Here is a 24,613-nt window from a genome sequence, read left to right as displayed (position 1 = left end):
TTTCCACAAGCCGGTTCTTGTAATGCCCTTTCGCTTTCTTGCTTACAAGAACGGTCATCCGTGGAATACAAATATAGCTTTAGTCATGTATTCATTCATATTATAAATTATGTAGTGTATTGAAAGGAAAATGATCTTGATATTTCGTTTTCTTTTTGTTTTCAATCAAGATCATTTTACCGTTATATATATATCACAATCTAGTATAGTTACTGTTAGATAGCCTTTATACGTTAATACGGAAACATTTAAATCTTTGATGAATCTCTTTGACTTGTCAGATTGAAGCATAAATATACATGAATTGTTGAAGATGTTGCCAATTGTTATACGAATCATTTGTTTATTGTGTTATGAATTAAATGTTCACTGTTGCCATGTATATATAGCGTACCATGTACCACATGGGTCTATGACCGTCTGGTTTAATGAAAATAAAAACATTGAAAACTTTGAAACTTTGAAATCAAATTCTACATGGTAGAAAAATATTGAATACAAACGTGTAAAACTACCTAAATGAGTTGCTGCTTCATTTATTAACAATGATATCCTTAACAAACTGTAGATTTTCAGTGAACAATATCCCCGGTTTCTTTTCAATTTTTTTTTTTTAAAAAGTGTATGTAAGTCATTAATTGCATTATACATATGCCACAAAGAAGTATAAAATACAATTTATTTTTATAGCTCTTTGATATGCACTAATACTCGCTTTTTGTGCCGGATTGTTTTCGTTTCCGGTGTATCAGAATTTAGCTGAGTTCAATGCTGTTAATTATCTCGTTGTTGATTGGTTACAACAGAATCATTTTCAGCGAATCATATTTTGTCTAACATTCTCGTTAAGGACTGTGATGTCAACATATTTTTTTTTTGTTTTTTTTCCTGGTGAAAAATGGGTGAACCGCGAGTGAATATAGAAATTGAAAGGTGAGGCATCTAAACTTGTTTTTAAGAATCAAATGTATTTGATATTTGTTTACATATTTTATTTTTTTCAGAATCAAGACCGACTCCGGCTGTACAGTCAACTCGCCAATAGAGAATCACTGCCAATAGCGGGTCACTTGAAAATAAAATGTGAATCTCTCTTATACATATCAGAGTATACAATGTTTAAGTATCCAGTAATATAAACTTATCACTTAGCAATTACTGCACAAAAGAAGATGGATCTAATCTAATGAGTTTGAGTTCCATGAGTAGATAACTCTTGCAACCATGTTTCTTTACTTGGAGTTGGATTTTAGCACTCTTGAATTCTTCAAAGTAGAATATTTTTTAGCATACCTCACAGTTTGTTAGATAAAACCACATAATTTGGAACCATTTTGAAGAGTGAAACACACACTTTCATAGGAATAATATGATTATGAATTTTAGACTGACTTTGACGCAAAAAAGTGCCATCAAGCAGAGGCAGCCATTTAGCCAATAAAGGGTCACCCATATCAGGGATAATCAAAAGATTATTTATTCTGCTTAAAAATACAAATCAATGGTTGATTTGATGTAATAATGGTTTGAACCGGCAAATTTAGATAAATGAATAAGGTTCTGTGCATCAATATTTTGATTTTAGTTTTAGATATAGTTGATGCTAATTATGCTTAGAATTACAACTGTAAAAACTAACGCTATATTCCTTTTACCTAGTATCTCCCTTTTGAAATGTAAACATACTGATTCTCATTATATTCTGCCTTGAAATGTTTATTTCCAATACCACAGTCATGTTTTGTCAGAAAAAAAGACCATTTTAATGGATAGAAAATAGGATAAACTAGGTGACCCCCTATTGGCAAAAGTGACCCCCTATTGGTGAATCGGACAGGTTTAAATATTTCATCATAACTTCAGACATAAAGATAGATTCAAATAAATCAAACATTCAAATGAATGTGAGCAATAGTTTTGAGTGTTAGTAAGTTTAGATATCATGAAAGTCTAAACATTCTTCACCACATGTTAAAAGTGTTGATAGTGACCCGCTATTGGCGAGTTATCTGTACTTCGAGTGTAACAGATATGCTACACTCCCTAAACCTTTGTCGACTGGATTTAAGGCATATAGATTCTAGGTTATCACTCTTCTACAAGATTCATCATGATCTGGTTGCTATCCCAGTCGTAGATTACCTGACCACAATGACCCGATTTGTCTGCTATGGCCACTCCCTAAGTTATAGGTTAATTACTGCAACCACTGACTATTACAAGTTTTCTTTTTTTTCTGAGAACAGTGTACCATTGGAACCAATTCCCCCCCCCCCCCCCCCCCCCCCCCCCCCCCAGTGAACATGCCTCGCCCTAGTTATCCTGCAAACTTAAGTTTTAACCTTTTTATATCACCAAAGTTATTTTTAGTTTCTTCCACTCTAAATTTTTATCACCATATTTTTTCTCTTTTTGATTTGCACGCAAAACGTCTACGTTCCAGCAAGGGGTTTGACGTCAACGGAAGATAGATAGATAGACCTTGTGATCTGTAGGTGGACACTCTAATCACGATGCTAAAGATTCATTAAATAAAGCTGATTCAAGCTGGGAAGTTGGCAGTTACTTGCAGAAGACAGGTTACAATATCCCGGTACATTGGTTAGGTTTACTGCCCCCATTACATAACTGAAGTACTGTTGAAAAATGGTGTTAAGGTTTCGATGGAGGCCTTGAGAAACAAAAATCAAACAACACCAAATCATAGAAAGAAAGAGTTGTTTGACATGAAAATTGAACAGCATGTAAAACATGTATATTACTTTACGAAACAAGTGTCAGTATACTGATATAAACATTGAATTCCGGAAAAGGGCTGCCTAAAGGGGCTCCACTTCCGGACAGTTAAACGCTTTTAAAAACTCACCATTTTCAAAGAACAGTTACACATGTTCGTTTTGATGCATTTGCAATAGCATGCGAGTGGTGAAATTTCGCATAACAAGGTGGAACAGAGTTTTCAGCAATTGTTTATCTTTATTTCTTTACAAATGGCATTCATTTTCAAAGGGAGACAACTGTTCCCGATTATTTTAAGTACAAATGGCATTCATTTTCAAAGGGAAACAACTTTTTCCGATTATTTTAAGTAATCTTTGAGAAAAAGTTGTCTCCCTTTGAAAATGAATGCCATTTGTAAAGAAAAAAAGATAAACAATTGCTGAAAACTATGTTCCACCTTGTTACGCGAAATTTCACCACTCGCACGCTATTGCAAATGCATCAAAACAAACATGTGTAACAGTTCTTTGAAAATGGTGAGTTTTTAAAAGCATTTAACTGTCCGGAAGTGGAGTACCTTTAGGCAGCCCTTTTCCGGAATTCAATGTTTATATCGTTATACTGACACTTGTTTCGTAAAGTAATATACATGTTTTACATGCTGTTCAATTTTCATGTCAAACAACTCTTTCTTTCTATGATTTGGTGTTGTTTGATTTTTGTTTCTCAAGGCCTCCATCGAAACCTTAAACCCAAAACAAGTTAGCAAGCAAAATGAAGTGCTTTTTGGTCACGTTACAACTGCAAAATATTGCAGACAGCAGTTTGAAATTTGTTAGTATAACTAATCTTTAGATTGTGTTACAGAACATGACTTATTTTATGTCAGATCAAAAGAAAACAATGTTCAGCAGTTAAAACCACCCTATTTTTAACCTGTGGTTTTAAAAACCGCCCCTGTCAGTACTTCCTGAAGTGGTTAATATCGTCAATACTGGAAAATAGGTCTACGACAGAGCTGGAACAACTGATACGGGGACTGGAAACAGGCATTTATCTTATCTGATGCTGTCGTCCAATCGAAGCGTATGCCGTAGGTTATTCTGCTATTACTCAAACACTTACACCTTTCAGTTTAACTCGTTCTTTCAGTGAAAATCTGGGAAAGCATTTGTTGAATTTTTTGTTGAAAACAAAAGTTCTGCCATGAAATTATTGCCTGCATCTGTTTTTAAATGGAAAATATCTACATTAATGTTACTTTTCGCCCTGTGAAAATGGTTAAATCTAGACTTGTCTTACCCAGAGAGAAAGATGTTGTTTTTTACATGATATTTGCCTTGTTGATTCAGAGTATTTAGAATAAAAAAATTAGGACATATTTTAATGAAAATAGCAAGTCAAAACTGTAAACTGTTGCCTGAAAATATTTGTTTATGATATTGCTCTGTTCTTCACCATTTAAATGCGTGTTAAACCTAGATGATTTTCTGCAGTTTTATCTAAAAGTTCGGAATACTAAATGTAACTTCGTTGTCGGCCTTTTTAAAAAAAATATTGTTATTTTAATTTAAATACATTGTATTTTTCACACATCAGTTTTAAGATTAAATTTATTGAACTAATTTTTGGAGTTTAAACAACAATTTCGTTTGAAACATTCCCTACGTTCAAGAAGAATGTTTGTTTCTGTATGTAGAAATCTGACATTATAAACAATAATTATAATTATTGCTCTACAAGATTAAGAAAAGTGTCAGCTTTCTGTTATTTTTCCATTTTTTTTTTATTCAAATCCAACAAAAATCGGCCCTTTGATAAAGGTTTGAAGTTACGTGGTAAAATATTTCTTCAGGGAAGTGAGCTCGAGTTAATTCATAATAATTAAGCATATCACCACATGCAGTCGCATGCTGTTTTTGCTTCAGAATCCCTTTAGATCAATCTCTGATCATCTAATTATCGCCACTTAACATGTGACTGGTAAACCCTTTGAACAATAAGTGTTATAGCTCCATGATTAATTTGAGGTAATATGCTAATTACGCGCTAATCGATAGTGGCGAAAACAAAATATCGATCGCTAACGATTGGTCGATATTTACAGGTATGGACGACAGCATAGTACAGATAAATGTACTGATTTATACGGAGTTTCTACTCCCGGTATTAGACCTTCCAGGACAGAGTAAAAATCTAAAAACTATCAAAATTGATCTGAAGTAGCTGAATTTTATATGAAACAAAGAACTTTTTCTTTTATAGGTATATAGCCACAACAAACAAAATTTGTGGTTTTCTAAAAAGCAGAACGAAGAAATGCCCTCTTCTTCCCTGAGTATCGTATAATATATCACCAGAGATGGAAGGAACGGTACTTCTCGGAGTGCTATGTCCTCGGTCGATGATGTATTAAGTACGTGTTAAAACAGTCAAAAATAAGCTGAAGTACTAGGTGGATGAAAAAGCGTTCTGAAAAATACATTGATCTGTTAGCAGTCAAACTATCATTGGTTATTATAGATCGCAGTAGACAGCAATTGAAATTCACAGCTCATTTACTGCATAAGAAGTGCATGCGCAGATCTAGAGGGGTGGGGGGTCCGGACCCCATCTGGAAAATCCTTCAAAAAGGAAAGAAGAGAAGAAGGAAAGGAAATGTTTTTTTGAAAAAGGCAATATTAGGACCGCATTCAAAGTATATGCGGCTGCTGCTTCATACAACCCCGACATAATTCATATTTATATTAATTATCTAAAAGAAACTAAGAATTCTATCTTGAAGAAAACTTCATTTTATCATTTTCCCCAAATTTAACAGGTTAGCACATAAAACTGTGAAAATAAGGGGTATACTGTATATAAAACTGCAGTGGAAAGATGTTCTTAAATGCTCCTAAAATGCCCCAGAATGTAGAAAATGAAGTGCTAAATTTCAAAATTGTCCTGGGGGGGGGAGTGGGAGGAGGACCCCCTCTGAGAAAATAAGCTGGATCCGTACAATCCGTGAATAATAAAATTGGTTTTTGTTTGGCAGCATCCTTCCAGTAGGGGACTTTTGTTGCTTTTTATCAGACAGAAACCAAGACATGATGATACGTGAATTCAACTTATTACCATGATTACATGTACTTATTATGTCACCCACCACAGAGTGGTGTGGGAAACATATCGATTTACTCCAGTCTGTGTGTCTGTCACAAAGCTTGTCCGCACTCTAAGTCGAATATTTCTCATCCGATCTTCACCAAACTTGAACAAAATGTGTTTGCCAATAAGACCTTGGCCAAGTTCGATAACTAGCCAAATCGGCCCAGGGTCTTTGGAATTATGGCCCTTGACAATAATTAATGAATCACCTAGACTCATAACAAGAGGGCCATGATGGCCCTATATCGCTCACCTGTTATCATTGCACTTGAGGACAAGAAGGTCCTCAGAAAAAATATCTCAGTCCAAAGGAGAGGAACAACAAAGGAAAGAAATTTAACCAAAATGAAAAGCAAAATTCTTGCAAGGTACAGATATGTCAAAATACACCTAAAAATTGGAGGTACCATCCATGTTATACCACTGAAAAGTGGTCTCGGTTTTTCCCTACGGCCAATAATAAAAAAGTTACCAAAAATAGGCTATTTATAGTAAAGTAAAATGGAAGTAATTCAAAAGAAAATTATTGTAAGTTAGCAAAAGGATCTGCCAAATAAATCTGTTGACATAAATGAAATTTCAGATCAGCATCTTCATTAGTTACGGAGATATACCCATTTTAATTTGAAATAAAGGGAGGTAATTTGACATAAAATCAGTCCATAGTTATCTACCCTGATTGGCTCGGTCCAACTAATGACAATAATGAAATTTCAAATAAGTCCTGTAAGTACTTGGATATAAATCCATTTTGACTACAATCAGGGGAGGTAATCAGATATAAAATAACTCTGGAAACTACGATTGGATCTTATTTGTCATGGAATCCAAGATTTATTGTTGTTGAAGATATTTTGGAAGTTTGTATCGAATAAAACCATAAAAGAAATCTCTATATGGCTGCAAAAGCCAAAATAGCCAATTTTGGACATTTAAGGGGCCATAACTCTGGAACCCATGATGGAATCTGGCCAGTTTAAGAAAAGGAACCAAGATCTTGTGGTGATACAAGTTGTGTGCAAGTTTGGTTAAAATCAAATCATAAATGAAGTTGCTATTGTGCAGACAAGGTCAAAATAGCTAATTTTGGCCCTTTCAGGGGCCATAACTCTGGAACCCATTAGGGGATCTAGCTGGTTCAATAAAGGAACTGAGATCTTATGGCAACACAAGTTTTGTGCAAGTTTGATTAAATTCAAATCATAAATGAAGCTACTATTGTGCAGACAAGGGCAAAATAGCGAATTCTGGCCCTTTCAGGGGCCATAACTCTGGAATCCATAATGGAATCTGGCCAGTTCAAGAAAGGAACCAAGATCTTATGGTGATACAAGTTGTGTGCCAGTTTGGTAAAAATTAAATCATAAATAAAGCTGCTATTATGCAGACAAGGTCAAAATAGCTGATTTTGGCCCTTTCAGGGGCCATAACTCTGGAACCCATAATGGGATCTGACCAGTTCAAGAAAGGAACTGGGATCTTATGATGATACAAGTTGTGTGCAAGCTTGGTTAAAATAAAATCATAAATGAAACCACTATCGTGCAGACAAGAAATTGTTGACAGACGCACGGACACACGACGGACGAAGGGTGATCACAAAAGCTCATCTTGTCACTATGTGACAGGTGAGCTTAAAATGCTGAAGTAATCATTCTCAAACATGCACCAAAAACCATTCATCTTGTCCGCACTCTAAGTCAAACATTTCTCATGCGATCTTCACCAAACTTGAACAAAATGTGTTTGACCATAAGTTCTCGGCCAAGTTCGATAACTAGCGAAATCAACTCAGGCACTTAGGAAATATGGCCATTGAATTACCAAAAATCAGCCTTTTTACACTTGTCTGTACTCTAAGTCGAGTATTTCTCATCCAATCTTCACCAGACTTGAACAAAATGTGTGTGACCATAAGTCCTCTCCCAGGTTCGATAACTAGCAAAATTGGCATAGGCACTTCAGAATTATGGCCCTTGAATTACTGAAAATCAGCCATTTTACTCTTCAAAGGTATTTTTGTTGTGATTGAACAGTATAAAAAGACTGACTTTGGATTGTTTAGATGATTAGGCAGTTGTGGGAGACATGGTCTTTTCTCAAAAGCAACTCTAGTTATTTCTGTTTTCAGGGCAAAGCCAAGATGGTATGTGAATTTTGCAGACTTTGCGAACATGGTGAAGGCCTTTATTGGCTCTAACTACCTGTATGTGGCATTTGCTTTCTCTCAGAGTGGATTGTGGGTAAGTTATACCGTATTGAAATGTTTATAACTTTCTTACTTCAAAACAGAATTTGAAAATTCTTTCACTGTCTTAAATTATTTAAGGAGACCTGGCAAACAAAAGAAACATGAGATCAGCATTTTCTTGTCCTTAAAGGCAGTGCTAGTGGGTGTTATGGATGTTACACATTTCATTATCTCTCATGAATAGACTTGAGCGGACCAAGCCTGCTCATTTTTAGCTCGACTATACGAAGTATAAGGAGAGCTATCCTACTCGCCCCGGCGTCGGCGTCTTTCCGCGTCCCCACCTTGGTTAAAGTTTTGGTGCACTTTCTCTTTTTTCAACTTATCTCTGTAATAACTTGATGGATTTGATTCAAACTTGAAATACTTATTCCTCATCATCATCCACATCATCTGACATGAAGGCCATAACTCTGGCACCAATATTTCATGAATTATCCCCCCTTTTTACTTAGATTTTCAGGTTAAAGTTTTGATGCACTTTCACTCTATCTCTGTTATTACAGAATGGATTTGATTCAAACTTAAAATAGTTGTTCAACATCATCACCCACATCATATGACACAAGGTGCATAACTCTGGCACCATTTTTTCATGAATTATTTCCCCTTTTTACTTAGAATTTCAGGTTAAAGTTTTGGTGCATTTTCACTCTACCTCTGTTATTACTGAATGGATTTGATTCAAACTTAAAACAGTTGTTCAGCATCATCACCCACATCATATGACACAAGATGCATAACTCTGGCACAATTTTTCTTGAATTATTCCCCTTTTTACTTAGAATTTCATGTTAAACTTTTATGCACTTTCACTCTATCTCTGTTAATACTGAATGGATCTGATTCAAACTTAAACAATTGTTCAACATCATTACCCTTATCATATGACACAAGGTGCATAACTCTGGGACCAGTTTTTCATGAATTATTTCCCCTTTTCACTTAGAATTTTAGGTTAAAGTTTTGATGCACTTTCACTCTGTCTCTGTTATTACTGAATGGATTTGATTCAAACTTAAAATAGTTGTTCAACATTATCACCCACACCATATGACGCAAGGTGCATAACTCTGGCACCAGTTTTTGAGTCGGCTAAAGGCTGAAAGCCTTTTGACGAGTCCTTGCTATCCAACGATTCTCTAAATGGACCAAATAACACAGTGAAGGGATGTAGTTCCATAAGATTTCTCAAACTTCAAACAGTTCACTGCATGAATGAAGTTAAGTTGTGTCAGTTCCCTTTGCTATGACCAATATACGATGTAATCTGTCATATTTATGACTTGTAATTGTGCAATACTCGAATGTAACTCATTAAGCATAAATGTGCATTTTAAGAATTGGGCAGGCTTACAAAGCTTGGGTAACATCCAGCGAAAGACAAAAAATAGTTCCACAGGGCTCCAGATAAGATGCGTATTAGCGTAAATTACGTATAGAAATAATGCAAATACGCATGTCTAATAATTTCTAAGCGTATAAAAACGTATATAAAATTACAGAAACGCACACAATGCTTTTTTAAAAACAAAATCTGAATCGTCTGGATGCGTTAGGTAACATAGCCGATCAGCCTTAATTCTCCCACATTGAACGTAAACACGCATCGTATGATTTCTATAAACTTTGCGTGGGTTGAATTTTGCAGTCAGTAAACAGATAAATTATTGGAAGAAGAAGCTCTTACTGGTTTGTTTAGTTACTACTGATATTAAAAATGATTTTAATTCTTATTTTTTGAGAAATAAACAAATTGGCGAAACATTAAATTGTATTTTCTTGTAGTTTTTGAAATCGAAAGTAGATCGTCTATGTTTGGCTGCTTTCAGGAAACGAAACAACTTTTTTATGAAAAGATTTAAATAAGAGGTAATTTAACTGAAACTTCAATGTCAGATACTGCCAATTGCTGCTAAATGTCTTCGTATCATCACAATTTGTAAAATATATTGTTCAAACTGGAGAAAAGTGTAATCGTATTCGGATATAATATTTTGGGTAAATATTGAGCTATATTATGAAATTTTAAGAAAAAAACTAAAAACAAACTGAAACTGGTAGACTATACTGTCAGTACATGATTGATGTACTGACAGTATAGTCTACCAGGGTACACTTTAATTCAGATACTGTAAAATGCTGTTAAACTGTCTTTGCATCATAATAATTTTTCAAAAATATTGTTTAAACTGGACATTAGACGACTTTTAGAAAAAAGTGTAACCATACCCGGATATAAAATTTTGGATACCCAGAATACGTTCTATTACAAGTGCTAAACTTGCTTTTAGACTGTTGGAAGTTAAAAACTTTGCCTGATTTCATTTATTTAAGTGGAAGTTTAAACTTTATTTTCTGTATATATGTTGCATGTATAAATTTATAAATATCAAGTACATCGAGAAGATGTGTACTGAAATTATAACAAGTAAAATAGGCCTAAACACATAGATATTGTTATTCAGTATGCAATTACAAAGAAATGTTACAAGTTGGTAACCAGTGCCAAGTAAAATACAAACAGCAGAATTTTTAGTTAATAAATAGGGGTATTAGAGATGACAGACATAGCCTATTAAAAGACAAAGTATGCCTTATACCATGCCTAAAGTGTGCCCAAAAAACATGCCTAAATTATGCTAAATTCCATGTCTAAAGTATGTTAAAATGCACTGAATGCATGGACCAGTTATATTTTTTTCCCTTGGGAGCATGGTCCCGGAATGACACCCCCCCCCCCCCCCCCACCCCCCCAGTAGTGCCCTTTTCAGTGCCAGCACCCTGCCCTTTTTTAATCCTAGCTGGAGCACTGATCAATCATTAGCCGACTCAGGCCATTCAGGCCTTTGATTCATTAATTATTCCCCCTTTTTACTTAGAATTTTAGGTTAAAGTTTTGATGCACTTTCACTCTGTCTCTGTTATTACTGAATGGATTTGATTCAAACTTAAAATAGTTGTTCAACATCATCACCTACACAATATGACACAAACTGTATAACTCTGGCACCAATATTTAATGAATTATGTCCCTTTTTGCTTAGGATATACTTATATAGTGTTTTGATACATTTTATCTTTACCTCTCTTATTACTTTAAGTTGATATTTTTGACATAGACTCAGGCTATTGTGCAATATCTTCGTCCACAATTGGAGTCATTAAACATTCCATTGACAGCTCTAGTTTCCTCAGATGTGCCCAGTTTCACTATCCAGCATCGAAATAGTAGAGCGCGCTGTCTCCTGTGACAGGTCTTGTTAGCTCACCTGTCACGAAGTGACAAGGTGAGCTATTGTGACCGCTTGATGTCCGTCGTGCGTAGTCCGTCGTCCGTCAACAATTTCTAAAAAAAATCTTCTTCTTGAAAACCACTGGACAGAATTACACCAAACTTCACAGGAATGATCCTTGGGTGGCCCCCTTTCAAAATTGTTCAAAGAATTGAATTCCATGCAGAACTCTGGTTGCCATGGCAACCGAAAGGAAAAACTTTAAAAATCTTCTTCTCAAAAACCAGAAGCCCTAGAGCTTAGATATTTGATGTGAAGCATTGCCTAGTGGACCTCTACCAAATTTGTTCAAATCATGACCCCGGGGTCAAAATTGACCCCGCCACAGGAGTCACTTGATTTTACATAGGAAAATCTTAAAAAATCTTCTTCTCAAAAACCAGAAGCCCTAGAGCTAAGATATTTGACATGTAGCATTGCCTAGTGGACCTCTACTGAAGTTGTTCAAATCATGACCCTGCCCCAGGGGTCACTTGATTTTACATAGGAAATCTTCAAAATTTTTCTAAAAATAAACCAGAAGGCCTAGAGCTTAGGTATTTGACATGAAGCATTGCGTAGTGGACCTCTACAAAATTTGTTCAAATCATGACCCCCCGGAGTCAAAATTGACCCCGCCCCAGGGGTCACTTGATTTTACATCGGAAAATCTTCAAAAAATTTCTAAAAATAAACCAGAAGGCCTAGAGCTTAGATATTTGACATGTAGCATTGCCTAGTGGACCTCTACAAAATTTGTTCAAATCTTGACCCCCGCCCCAGGGGTCACTTGATTTTACATAGGAAAATCTTCAAAAAATTTCTAAAAATAAACCAGAAGGCCTAGATCTTAGATATTTGACATGTAGCATTGCCTAGTAGACTTCTACAAAATTTATTCAAATCATGACCCGTCCATGGGGTTACTTGATTGTAGATAGAAAAATCTTCAAAATTTTCTTAAAATAAACCAGAAGGCCTAGATCTTAGATATTTGACATGTAGCATTGCCTAGTGGACCTCTACAAAATTTGTTCAAATTTTGTTTAAATGTATATGCCTATGTGCTCTGTGTCAAAACTTGATCATATCATTTTGAGCATTGGTACTCAGGTGAGCGATACAGGGCCATCTTGGCCCTCTTGTTAGCCTGACTCACCCTGGCGTCGGCATGACACCTTGGTTAAAGTTTTGCATGCAGGTACATATGGCTATCATTTAAAGGCATTTAGCTTTGAAACTTACTTTTTCTTTTTCTAGGTCAATTACCAACCTCACTGGGTCGAGTCCCATAACTGTGACATGTATTTTGGGCAAATTATGCCCCCTTTTGGACTTAGAAAATTCTGGTTAAAGTTTTGCATGCAAGTTACTATCTGCAGAACAAATGCAGATATGAAATTGAAACTTCACATGTGTTTTCGGGGTCATAAAACTAGTTGATTGCATCAAGTCCCATAACTCTGACATGCATTTTGGTCAAATTATGTCCCCTTTTGAACTTAAAACTTCTTGTTAAAGTTTTGCATACAAGTTACTATCTCCAAAACTGATGCAGATACTGGATTGAAACTCTGTAGATATTTTATCATTTAGGGTAATATTTTCCTGCTTCTGGGACAATAGTTCGAATAGTTGAGCAATGGCTGTCTTACAAACAGCTTGTTTTGCTTGGTTGCATCCTATGATTCCAAAGGATCTTCTTATCTTTTTTATTACTTTATCATAATATGGTTAGATTAAAAATTCTGATTCACTCCTTAGGAAATTGAGTTAATGTTCTGGTAAAGTAAAATAAAGAGACTTTCAGTTCTCTAATTGCAGTAATTTATACTTTACTTCCTGAAATGTACGACAAGACAAACTGCAAACATCTACATTATACTGAATAAATACCAGTAATTTATCTGTATATCATCCAGTTTTCTAAAATCTATATTCTACAGCTGAATACAAATGTACTTTAAATGCAAAAACAAATAACAAAAGCACAATGCATTTAAAAGTTGTTTTATAATGTTACAGTCATACTACCATTACGAAATGACATACTGTTGTTTTTTTTAAACTGGTAATAAAAGAGAGTTAAGAGGAACAACACATCAAACACCGGGTGTGGTTAACTAATTTAATAAGATCTACCGGTTTCGGTCATATAATGACCTTCACCAGGATGTTGTTTTTTTTATCGAATATTCACTAAACTTAAGTCACAATGTCAATGAGCATAATATCTCTGACAAGATAAATAACCAACTAGATAGTCAGTCTTGAGAGTTATGACCCCTGAATTACAAAAAAATCCAATACGGTAATTTACAGTGTCAGATTAATAATTTAAGCACTTTTTATCCCCCAACGAAAGTCGGAGGGATATAGCTTTAGTGTTGTCCGTCCGGAGCCATATCTAGGAAATGGTTGGGAATATTTATATATTACTTCATACACATGTTCACCACTATGAGTTTTTGCGGCCTGCCAAGTTTCAGTCAGATTGCCCTAGTAACACCAGAGTTATGGCCTTAGAAGTTTCTAATGTTAACTATATAGGGTACTATAAATATGGCAATTTCTGCATCATAACTTTTGATATATTTGACCTAGAACTATGAAACTTAAACAGACTTTAGATCACCATAATGTGGTTGTGTACACACAATTTCGTTCAGATTTATTTTGTAAATTAAGAGTTATTGCCCTTTAATTGTATAAAAATCCACATATTTGTACATACTTACCATTTGGCAGAATTTCATTAAATTTCTTTCATTCTTTTCCATGAACATTTATTGTAAACATGTGAAGTTGTGAACCCACACCTGGTCACCCCCTTACCTTGATCACACCCCCTCCCCCTCCCGACCCCCCTCCCCACCAAAAAAAAATTTAAAAAAATTAATTATTCCTTATTTTTGATTTTTTTCAAACAAATGTCATATACATGTTCACCACTGTTAGGTTATGGGGCCCATCAAGTTTCAGTCAGATTGCCCAAGTAACACCAAAGTTATGGCCCTTAGAAGTTTCTAGTGTTCACTATATAGGGTACTATAAATATGGCAATTTCTGCATCATAACTTTTGATACATTTGACCTAGAACTATGAAACTTACAGACTTTAGATCACCATAATGTGGTTGTGTACACACAATTTCGTTCAGATTTATTTTGTAAATTAAGAGTTGTTGCCCCGTAATTGTATAAAAATCCACATATTTGTACATACTTACCATTTGGTAGAATTTCATTAAATTTCTTTCATTCTTTTCCATGAACTTTTATTGTAAACATGTGAAGTTGTGTACCCACACCTGGTCACCCCCTTACCTTGATCACATCCCCCTCCCCCCCCCCCCCCCCCCCCCCCCCCCCCCCCCGCCAAAAAATTATTCCTTATTTTAGATTTTTTTCAAACAATTGTCATATACATGTTAACCACAATTAGGTTATGGGGCCATCAAGTTTCAGTCAGATTGCTCAAGTAACACCAGAATTATGGCCCTTAGAAGTTTCTAGTGTTAACTATATAGGGTACTATAAATATGGCAATTTCTGCATCATAACTTTTGATATATTTGACCTAGAACTATGAAACTTAAACAGAATTTAGAGCACTATAATGTGGTTGTGCACACATAGTTCCATAGGGATTTCTTTTGTTACTTCAGAGATATTACCCTTTAATTGTCTAAAAATCCACATATTTGTATATAACAAACTTACCTTTAGGCAGAATTTTATTAAATTTCTTTCATTTCTTTTCCCTAAACATTTATTATTAACATGTGAAGTTCTTCACCCACACCTGGTCACCAACTTGCCTTGGTCACACCCCCTCCCCCTCCCAACCCCCCTCCCCCCTCTAAAAAAAAATTTTTTTTTTCATGCCTTATTTTAGATTTTTTTTCAAACCTTCCTTGAATACTTATCAACATGCAAGTTGTACTATTCCCCCGCCTCGCCTTTCAGTTAACTGCATTTAATTTTAAAAGCTAAGCTTATTACAGTAAGCATATCCCATTCAAAATAAATTCTTTAGTCAGGATCAAAGTATCAAACATTTATTATGTACTCTAATTAAACATTTGTTTTCTGTTAAATTGATTTTGACTTATGAAATTATTTGCTTCTTATTAACATCCTTAACTTTTTGGCGGATATATTTTTTTTGCCATTCCTCACCACAGACCCTTTCGATGGGATTTAGAATTATTGTAAATTTTTGGCCAGTCATATCTTGGCATTCTAACAGTAAACATCAGAAAGTAGTTCTTTATGAAATTAAGGAAATATCTTAAGTGTTAGCCTTTTGGTGTGTTCATCTGATAATGTAATACCATAACAAGAAAAATTAAAAAGAAATAGAAATTTACACTGGACTTGAAGTTGTGTTCTTAAATCACATAAACATGAACTTGGATACTTGACCAAACAACCCAGTATTGCAGTATTCTCTAAGGGTTAAAAGCTGTGTCCCTAGTGAGTTCCCCAACCCAAAGAACAACTTACATGAAATATTGCACTGACAGTGACAGCAGTTGTTTCTTTTCTGCATGAACAGCAATAGTTCATGGTGAAGCTCACTTCGATTGACATTTCATGAGTAATTTTCATTGTAAGTTATGTCAAAATGAATAGCTATACTTGAGTTCAGATTATCACACAAGTGTTGGTACTTCACATAATTGAAAAGAAAGGTTAAAGAACAATCAGCTCTCCCTGTTTTCTCTTTCTGTTAGTAAATGCTAAGTGGTGTGGACTTTTAAGTGTTTTATACTTATAATATTGTGTCATAGTGCATTGTCATCTAAGTACAATATATAATGCTAATATACAGTATGAACAATAGTTAACAGTTATCATGTACATCAAATATATGACCAATTGTTTCTCATGTGATACACTTAACCCTTAGCCTGCTAAATTTCTAAAATGGACTGTTCCATCATTCAGTTTCGGCAATACCATTTATTATGCGAAGAGGTGTTCACTGAAAATTTACTAACTGAATAGCGAACAGTGCAGACCATGATCAGCCTGCACATCCTCTTGGTCTGCACTGGTCGCAAAGGCAAAACCACTCGCCGCCAGCAGGCTAAGGGTTAAATACTAGATTAATTTAGAATGTGAATTATGAACTAGCCTTCTGTTTTTAGCTAGTCCGAGCTATTCTACTCGCCCTGGTTTGGGCGTCATACCTTGATTAAAGTTTTGCATGCAATTAGGTATCACTATCATTTAAAGGCATATAGTTTTAAAATTTGTCATTTCTATTACCATTCTCACTGGGTCCCATAACTCTGAGATGTATTTGGCCAAATTATGCAGATACTGGATTGAAACTCTATAGATATTTTAACATTTAGGGTAATATTCCTGCTTCTGGGACAACAATTCATGTAGTCAAGCATTGGCTGTCTTATTGACAGCTCTTGTTTAAGCTTTATGACAAACAAGCATACAACTGGTAAATTATATATGTGAGCTGACTAAATAGATGTCTACTAAATAGTTATTTTATCAATTACAAAAACCAATTATGATGACCCGGAGCAATTTAAACACAAGCTAGTTGAAACACATTTTTAAGTATGCATTTTAAACAAAAGCTTGTAGTCTGACCAATAAAGTGGTTGTTATCTGCAAATTTATGTGTGTTAACAAGTTTTTTTTAACATGTACTTTTCATAGTTGCATATAAAACTTGTATAGTTTCAGCTTTGTGTCCTACACCAGTGGCCACATCATCACTGACATGGCCATTGGGTATATTATCAAAAAAAATATCCCTGCACAGATATAATTATTACATTCCATAGCATGTTTTACCTGTGCTTGATAGCAGTGAACTGTTACATATTAGATGTGTGAAACATGTTTGTACTTTTTAAATTTAAATTAAAGATAAAATCTTTGGTTAAAAAAATGCATAGAATCTGATGTACTATGTACTATAGTGACTGAATATTATATCACTGTCTTAGTTTAGAAAAATAATCATATAAACCATCTTTTACCACAGTCACACAGTAGTAACAGTGTAACAGACTTGAGAAAGTATCAAGTATACAGACCAGTTTCCATCCTTTTACATTGCCAACCTTTTCCTTAGTTAGTACCTTAAGGTTTAGCAGTATATCACAAAACAACATATTTTTTTAACGAATGAACAGCATCTTGACACACAACTTACCTGTCCAATAAATGTTTTACTGTTCTGTCCCACAGAGTTGGATACTTAAAATATTCTTAATGAGTTGTCCCCCTTTAAATAAAAATGCCATTTGTAAAGAAATAAATGTAAACAATTGTCAAAAACAATGTTTTACCTAGTTATGTAAAGTTTAAACACTCGCACGATGCTGCAAATGAATCAAAACGAAGACGTGTAACAGCTTTTAAAGGCGCTGAACTGTCCAGAAGTGTGGCCCCTTCATGCAGTCCCTTTCCGGAATTCAATACATATATCAGTAAGGCCAGAGTTTTTTTATCTTTCGTTTTACGGGAGATTTTTGAAAAATGAGCAGGGGGAGGAGGGAATAAAAATAAAAATAAAAAGCTTGAAAGTGAGCATCTCGGAAAAAAATAAAAATAAAATAGAATTTTTTAGGATTTTTTTTATTTTGATGAACTTTCGTTTCAAGTTTTGTTTACTTGTGTTTGTGTCCAGTATTTAATATTGTGATGTATTGTTATGTTTTAAGACTATAAAAGCCATTTATACAGGATGGACATTGAATAAAATTTTCATGCATGCTTGTGAATAAACTGCTTCAGGCACTGTAACTCACACTGGCAAGTCTTTAAAATTCAGAAAGCTTGTTTTACTTAATTTAAGTGGAAGACAAAAATTATTTTATCTGTTACAACAGCCACAGTAAATTTCAGTGACAGCAAGTAGAGACTAAACACGTCTGGTATAAAGTGGCTTAGTAGTGTAGTAGTTTTGGTGGTTTGGTTTGCTTGCATCTTCTGCTGTGTAACCTCTGCTTTTTATACATAATATTTACTTATTGTATCTTTCACCAATATCATCTTTAACGAGCTAACTTTACAGTTTATGCCAGCTCATAATATACTGGATTTTATCAGCAAAATAAAGTATTTAATAACTTTGAATAACAGTTACAGTGCAGAGGGCAAGATTTTTTTTTCAGTGAGGAAAAACGAAAGATAATCTAGCAAAAAGTAATCTGAAAAATTACCTCATTTAACTCTGCACCTTTTTATAATACACTTAGTTCAAGTACTGAAGTTGCTTCTGTAATTTGCACCTTTTTATACTACACTAAGTTCAAGTACTGAAGTTGCATCACTTTTTGTCAAAATATTGTCTCCAATAAAAAGTATTCTTTATTATTCTTTATACACTTATGAATTCTATTGAAGTTACAAAGGAAATGGACCATCTGTCTGAGATTTTGCCAACACTACCAGCTGCTTTATGCCAGACAGTCCCAAGCCTGTGTAAAGTGTGAGGGGTCAACATTGAAATAAAAATGTAAAAAAATCTGCTGTTACAAACATTTATTTGTTCTGCAAACAACTAATGTTTTGAATAAAATTTAATGTCAAAGCACCTTTGATATTGTATTACCTTTCTATGGCAAACTTGTAAGTTAAATCTATTGAAAACAAAATGTGAGTAAGACATCTTTAGACAATTTAATACTTTTAATACTGTCACTTTTATGAAAGGAGTATTATGTACAATAGTATTATTTCCCGAAAAATATATATTTTGAAAAGTGTCTAAAAATATTTGGACACAATCATCGTCCATCCACCCGTGTAGAAAGAGAGAAAAGAAACGTTAAAGATTATCGGTAATTATTCAGTGATAAACTAAGTAATGGTGACCTTGTTTTCATGATCAATTTACACCCCCTCTAAGAGCTAAAAGAAGTGTGTCAGAATCTTGACATCTGAAGCGGAGATCAAAGTGGTATTTTTACTCGAGATTGTCATGGCATTACGTCATGTTTTCGCGCCATGTGACATATCACTGTCTGATCGTACCGCATCGGTTCTTAAAATTGCTGAGAAATAGAAATCAATAAAAAAATTCTTCTTTAATTTGTTATCAAAAGCGTATGTGCTTTATCCCGTATAAAAGGTAAATGTCTCAAACGATAGTTACTGTAGTGGATATCCTACCTCTGTGACCTATTTGCCCTCAAGGAATTTACATTATTGTTTGACAAGAAAAACTTTTGAATTGTTGGTCAAAAAATACATGTACAAAGGTTCATTTAAAACTTATTAAAAACCGCAGTGACATCACATTGCTTTATTTTAAAATCGCATTTCTATTTACGTTCACGAGGTCACGTAACTTATTCTGCCGCACTAACAGAAATCTGTTTGCCAAAAATCGTCTTACTCCATGTATTCTTATCGCATAGTGCGGCAATTTTCCTTTGATCTTTGCCGCATGTTATACATAGTAACACACATTATTACTACAAAACTGTGCTGATATCTTACAAAACTGTTGCGATATATATCAACACGGAAATCTCTATGGAGTTTCATAAGAAAAAAAGTGTTCCGATATATATCAGCACAGTAAAACTGTTCCGATATATATCGGAACACTTTTTCTCTATTGAGGTCCTATCAAGGGAGTATAATTTTTTCCTTTCAAAGAAAAGATGATTTTAGCTCCAATTTACAGTTCACAGAGAAAGAATTGTCACAAACACCTACATTTATAAAGTAAAAGAATAAATAAACTAGAATATTTCAAAAACTTGATAGTTATTGCCAAATTCAGAAATACATGAAATATATGAAATTCTGAGATTTCTCAAATGTTTCTTTTTCTTTGATTTTTTTTACAAACAAAACAACAAGCTTTACAATATGTCTGGCCAATGAAATGCAAAGATTTAAAACCAATGCAGAAATTTGTTGGGTACTTTTATCTGGGGAACACATTTTCTAAAACAGAAGTTTTAGTGTTTCAGTCAGCGAGGCGCAGAAAGGGAATCAAAATAGTAAAAATAATAATAAACAAATTTAAATGAAAATGATATATAAATTTTAATGATAAACTATGCGATAAAACAGTTATAATATGTAGTGCTCGTGTGTTACCAGGATATATGAGAGCTAGGGGTACATCTCGTTATTTTTCTCTTCACATATCATTCTGTCTCGGCCTACCGGCCTCGACGATATGTGCAGAGAAAAATACCCTCGATGTACCCCTAGCTCTGATATATCCTGGTAACACACTCTCACACATACTATAACTATTACTAATCGCAGCCGCTTTTTCATTATTTAAGCTTTTTTTATTCTGTTTTTTGTACTTTCTGGTCAAAAGTCTGAATTTTAAGCCCATAGTATTCATCATTTATTTACTTTTAGAAAGAAATAAGTAACTAAGATCGCGCTGTTTGAATTTTTACAAATGATTATATGAAAATTCGACCGTTTCTATAGAATTTTGCCTACATTTCTGTCGATATCTTATTAAAATCATTATAGAATTCAAAAAGTATTATTTCTCAAGGGGTGTTGAAAACTTGAAGTGAAAATATTAAAAAATGAATGCACTACGCACGGTTTTTGTGTACGTGTCGATGTAAATTAGATGTTACGATTAGTCACACGTGCTTGTGGAATGGAAAATACCGGCATGACGTTTTGATATCTTTACGATTGGCGGGTAAATTCCAGTCAATCCAGGTAGCGACTGAACCATCTTAAAGTTTGTTGACGTTTTGTAGATGTAATTTCTGAATTTTGGTAAAGTAAGGACGTAAAAAAACCACTCGCCCGATCGGTCGAGTACACAGCGAGGTCCACTCGGCCAATGCGAGCAGGCGAGTGGAATTTTACACCCTGTTAATGCCGATAAATGTACGGCAAAACACGATATTTTGCACGCGTTAAACTCCCTTCCTGTGAAATTACGTCCAGGTGAAAATACACTAATTTTATTTTCTTTGGGGCTGTAAACAACCGACCGGCGGAAAAAATAAAATAAAACTCGGGAAAATGAATTTTAATTTTATTCCACTTTTGCAATATTTAGGACCGGCGCTCCCGTAAAACGAAAAATAAAAAAACTCTGGCCTAAATTGACAATGGTTTTGTAGAATAATATAAATGTTGTATACGCTGTTAAATTTTCAAGTAAAACAATGTTTTCTTTCTATGATTTGATGACGTTCGAACTTTTTTCTCCAAAACGTGGACCTATACCTTAACTGTAAGTACTTTTGCCAGTTGTAGAATAGATGCAATCAGTCAGATACAGATTATCTAGAGCAGTTTATATTTTTGTCAAGTAAATGTATATAAATCTTTCGTAACTATGAGCAGAAAATAGGCACACTTGTAACATTTGCTCATATCTTTCTGATTTTTGAGTCGGCTAAAGGCTGAAAGCCTTTTGACGAGTCCTTGCTATCCAACGATTCTCTAAATGGACCAAATAACACAGTGAAGGGATGTAGTTCCATTAGATTTCTCAAACTTCAAACAGTTCACTGCATGAATGAAGTTAAGTTGTGTCAATTCCCTTTGCTATGACCAATATACGATGTAATCTGTCATATTTATGACTTGTAATTGTGCAATTCTCGAATGTAACTCATTAAGCATAAATGTGCATTTTAAGAATTGCGCAGGCTTACAAAGCTTGGGTAACATCCAGCGAAAGACAAAAAATAGTTCAGCAGGGCTCCAGATAAGATGCGTATTAGCGTAAATTACGTATAGAAATAATGCAATTCGCATGTCTAATAATTTCTAAGCGTATAAAAACGTATATAAATTACAGAAACGCACACAATGCTTTTTAAAAACAAATCTGAATCGTCTGGATGCGTTAGGTAACATAGCCGATCAGCCTTAATTCTCCCACATTGAACGTAAACACGCATCGTATGATTTCTATAAACTTTGCGTGGGTTGAATTTTGCAGTCAGTAAACGGATAAATTATCGGAAGAAGAAGCTCTTACTGGTTTGTTTAGTTACTACTGATATTAAAAATGATTTTAATTCTTATTTTTCGAGAAATTAACAAATCGGCGAAACATTAAATTGTATTTTCTTGTAGTTTTTGAAATCGAAAGTAGATCTGAAAAGATTTAAATAAGAGGTAATTTAACCGTAAACTTCAATGTCAGATACTGCCAATTGCTGCTAAATGTCTTCGTATCATCACAATTTGTAAAATATATTGTTCAAACTGGAGAAAAGTGTAATCGTATCCGGATATAATATTTTGGGTAAATATCGAGCTGTGTTATGAAATTTTAAGAAAAAAACTAAAAACAAACTGAAACTGGTAGACTATACTGTCAGTACATCAATCATTAGCCGACTCAGACCATTCAGGCCTTTGATTTATTGTTATGTCTCCCAAATGTAGTGGAAGAGACATATTGATTTAGCGCTGTCAGGCAGTCCATCTGTCAATCTATCTGTCTGTCACAAAGTTTGCCCAAGCAACACCTTTGACACCACTTTGCAGATTTACACCAAACTTTACAGGAGTGATCATTGCCAAGCCTAGTTCTGCGTATTCTTGGTGTTTTCCATTTTGATGATTATCAGCAGAGTTATGGACCCTGATTCATAAAGTTTTATCATGTTTCAGCGACTTCTATTTATTATTATTCTACGGAATTTTGCCAAACATTACAAGAGTGATCAGTGCCAAGTCTTATTATGCATATTATGGGCATGTCCTGCTTTATTGATCTTCGGTGGAGTTATGACCCTTAATTTGTCATTTTTATGCCCCCGAAGGGAGGCATATAGTTTTTGAACCGTCTGTCAGTCTGTCCGCAATTTTCCTGTCCGGTCCATATCTTTGTCATCGATGGATGGATTTTCAAATAACTTGGCATGAATGTGTACCACAGTAAGACGACGTGTTGTGCGCAAGACCCAGGTCCGTAGCTCAGAGGTCAAGGTCACACTTAGACGTTAAAGGATAGTGCATTGATGGGCGTGTCCGGTCCATATCTTTGTCATCGATGGATGGATTGTCAAATAACTTGGCATGAATGTGTACCACAGTAAGACGACGTATCGCGCGTAAGACCCAGGTCCGTAGCTCAAAGGTCAAGGTCACACTTAGACGTTAAAGGATAGTGCATTGATGGGCGTGTCTGGTCCATATCTTTGTCATCCATGGATGGATTTTCAAATAACTTGGCATGAATGTGTACCACAGTAAGACGACGTGTCGCGTGCAAGACCCAGGTCCGTAGCTCAAAGGTCAAGGTCACACTTAGACGTTAAAGGATAGTGCATTGATGGGCGTGTCCGGTTCATATCTTTGTCATCCATGGATGGATTTTCAAATAACTTGGCATGAATGTGTACCACAGTAAGACAATGTGTCGCGCGCAAGACCCAGGTCCATAGGTCAAAGGTCCTAAACTCTAACATCGGCCATAACTATTCATTCAAAGTGCCATCGGGGGCATGTGCCTTCAAAAAGAGACAGCTCTTGTTTTACACTGTAAGCACTACTAATACAATTGGGCTGAGTCTCACCAAAACTCACAAGCATATTTGTGCTTATTGTACCCCCCCGACAACAAAGTTGTAAGGGGTGGGAGGGGGTATACTGGTTTGAGGTTGTCTGTCTGTCTGTCTGTCTGTCTGTCCGTCTGTAGACACAATCTTGTGTGCACCATCTCTCCTCATCCCTTTGACACAATTTAATGAAACTTCACACAAGTGATCAGTAACAACAGTAGTTGTGCATGTTAGGTTCTTTCAGAAATAAAATTTGCAGAGTTACGGGACTTTGTTTTTTGTTACTATACTATATACATAGAGACAATCTTGTGGGCACCATCTCTCCTCATCCCCTTGACACAATTTAATGAAACTTTACACAAATGATCAGAAACAACAGTAGTTGTGCATGGGGCATGTTAGGTTCTTTCAGAAAAAAAATTTGCAGAGTTACAGGACTTTGTTTTTAGCTCACCTGTCACAAAGTGACAAGGTGAGCTTTTGTGATCGCGCGGCGTCCGTCCGTCCGTGCGTCCGTCCGTAAACTTTTGCTTGTGACCACTCTAGAGGTCACATTTTTCATGGGATCTTTATGAAAGTTGGTCAGAATATTCACCTTGATGATATCTAGGTCAAGTTGGAAACTGCGTCACGTGCCATCAAAAACTAGGCCAGTAGGTCTAAAAATAGAAAAACCTTGTGACCTCTCTAGAGGCCATATA

At 35.0% G+C, this 24,613-nt stretch overlaps 1 protein-coding gene across 5 annotated transcripts in view; it reads left to right on the top strand.

Moving 5' to 3' along the window:
• The first annotated feature begins 771 nt into the window (after window positions 1-771).
• The window catches only part of LOC123563758 (uncharacterized), a 56,324-nt gene continuing 32,482 nt past the window's right edge, over window positions 772-24,613 (top strand). For 3 of the 5 annotated variants that reach the window (XR_008369571.1, XR_008369572.1, XM_045356765.2), the window contains exons 1-2: window positions 772-933; window positions 8,003-8,114. Coding sequence is in view for 3 of the 5 variants with exons in the window: in XM_045356765.2 (XP_045212700.2) it covers window positions 899-933; window positions 8,003-8,114 (147 nt within the window). In the remaining 2 variants the exon portion in view is untranslated. Of the gene's footprint in view, window positions 934-2,402; window positions 2,594-4,986; window positions 5,138-8,002; window positions 8,115-24,613 lie in introns of those variants that run through there. The other 2 variants (XM_053535577.1, XM_053535583.1) reach the window with 2 other exon arrangements.

Source organism: Mercenaria mercenaria, chromosome 2, assembly GCF_021730395.1.
Source record: "Mercenaria mercenaria strain notata chromosome 2, MADL_Memer_1, whole genome shotgun sequence".
Taxonomy (NCBI): Eukaryota; Metazoa; Mollusca; class Bivalvia; order Venerida; family Veneridae; genus Mercenaria; species Mercenaria mercenaria.
The sequence above is the reverse complement of the archived record's forward strand: the minus strand, read 5'-3'. Positions and strand labels throughout refer to the sequence as shown.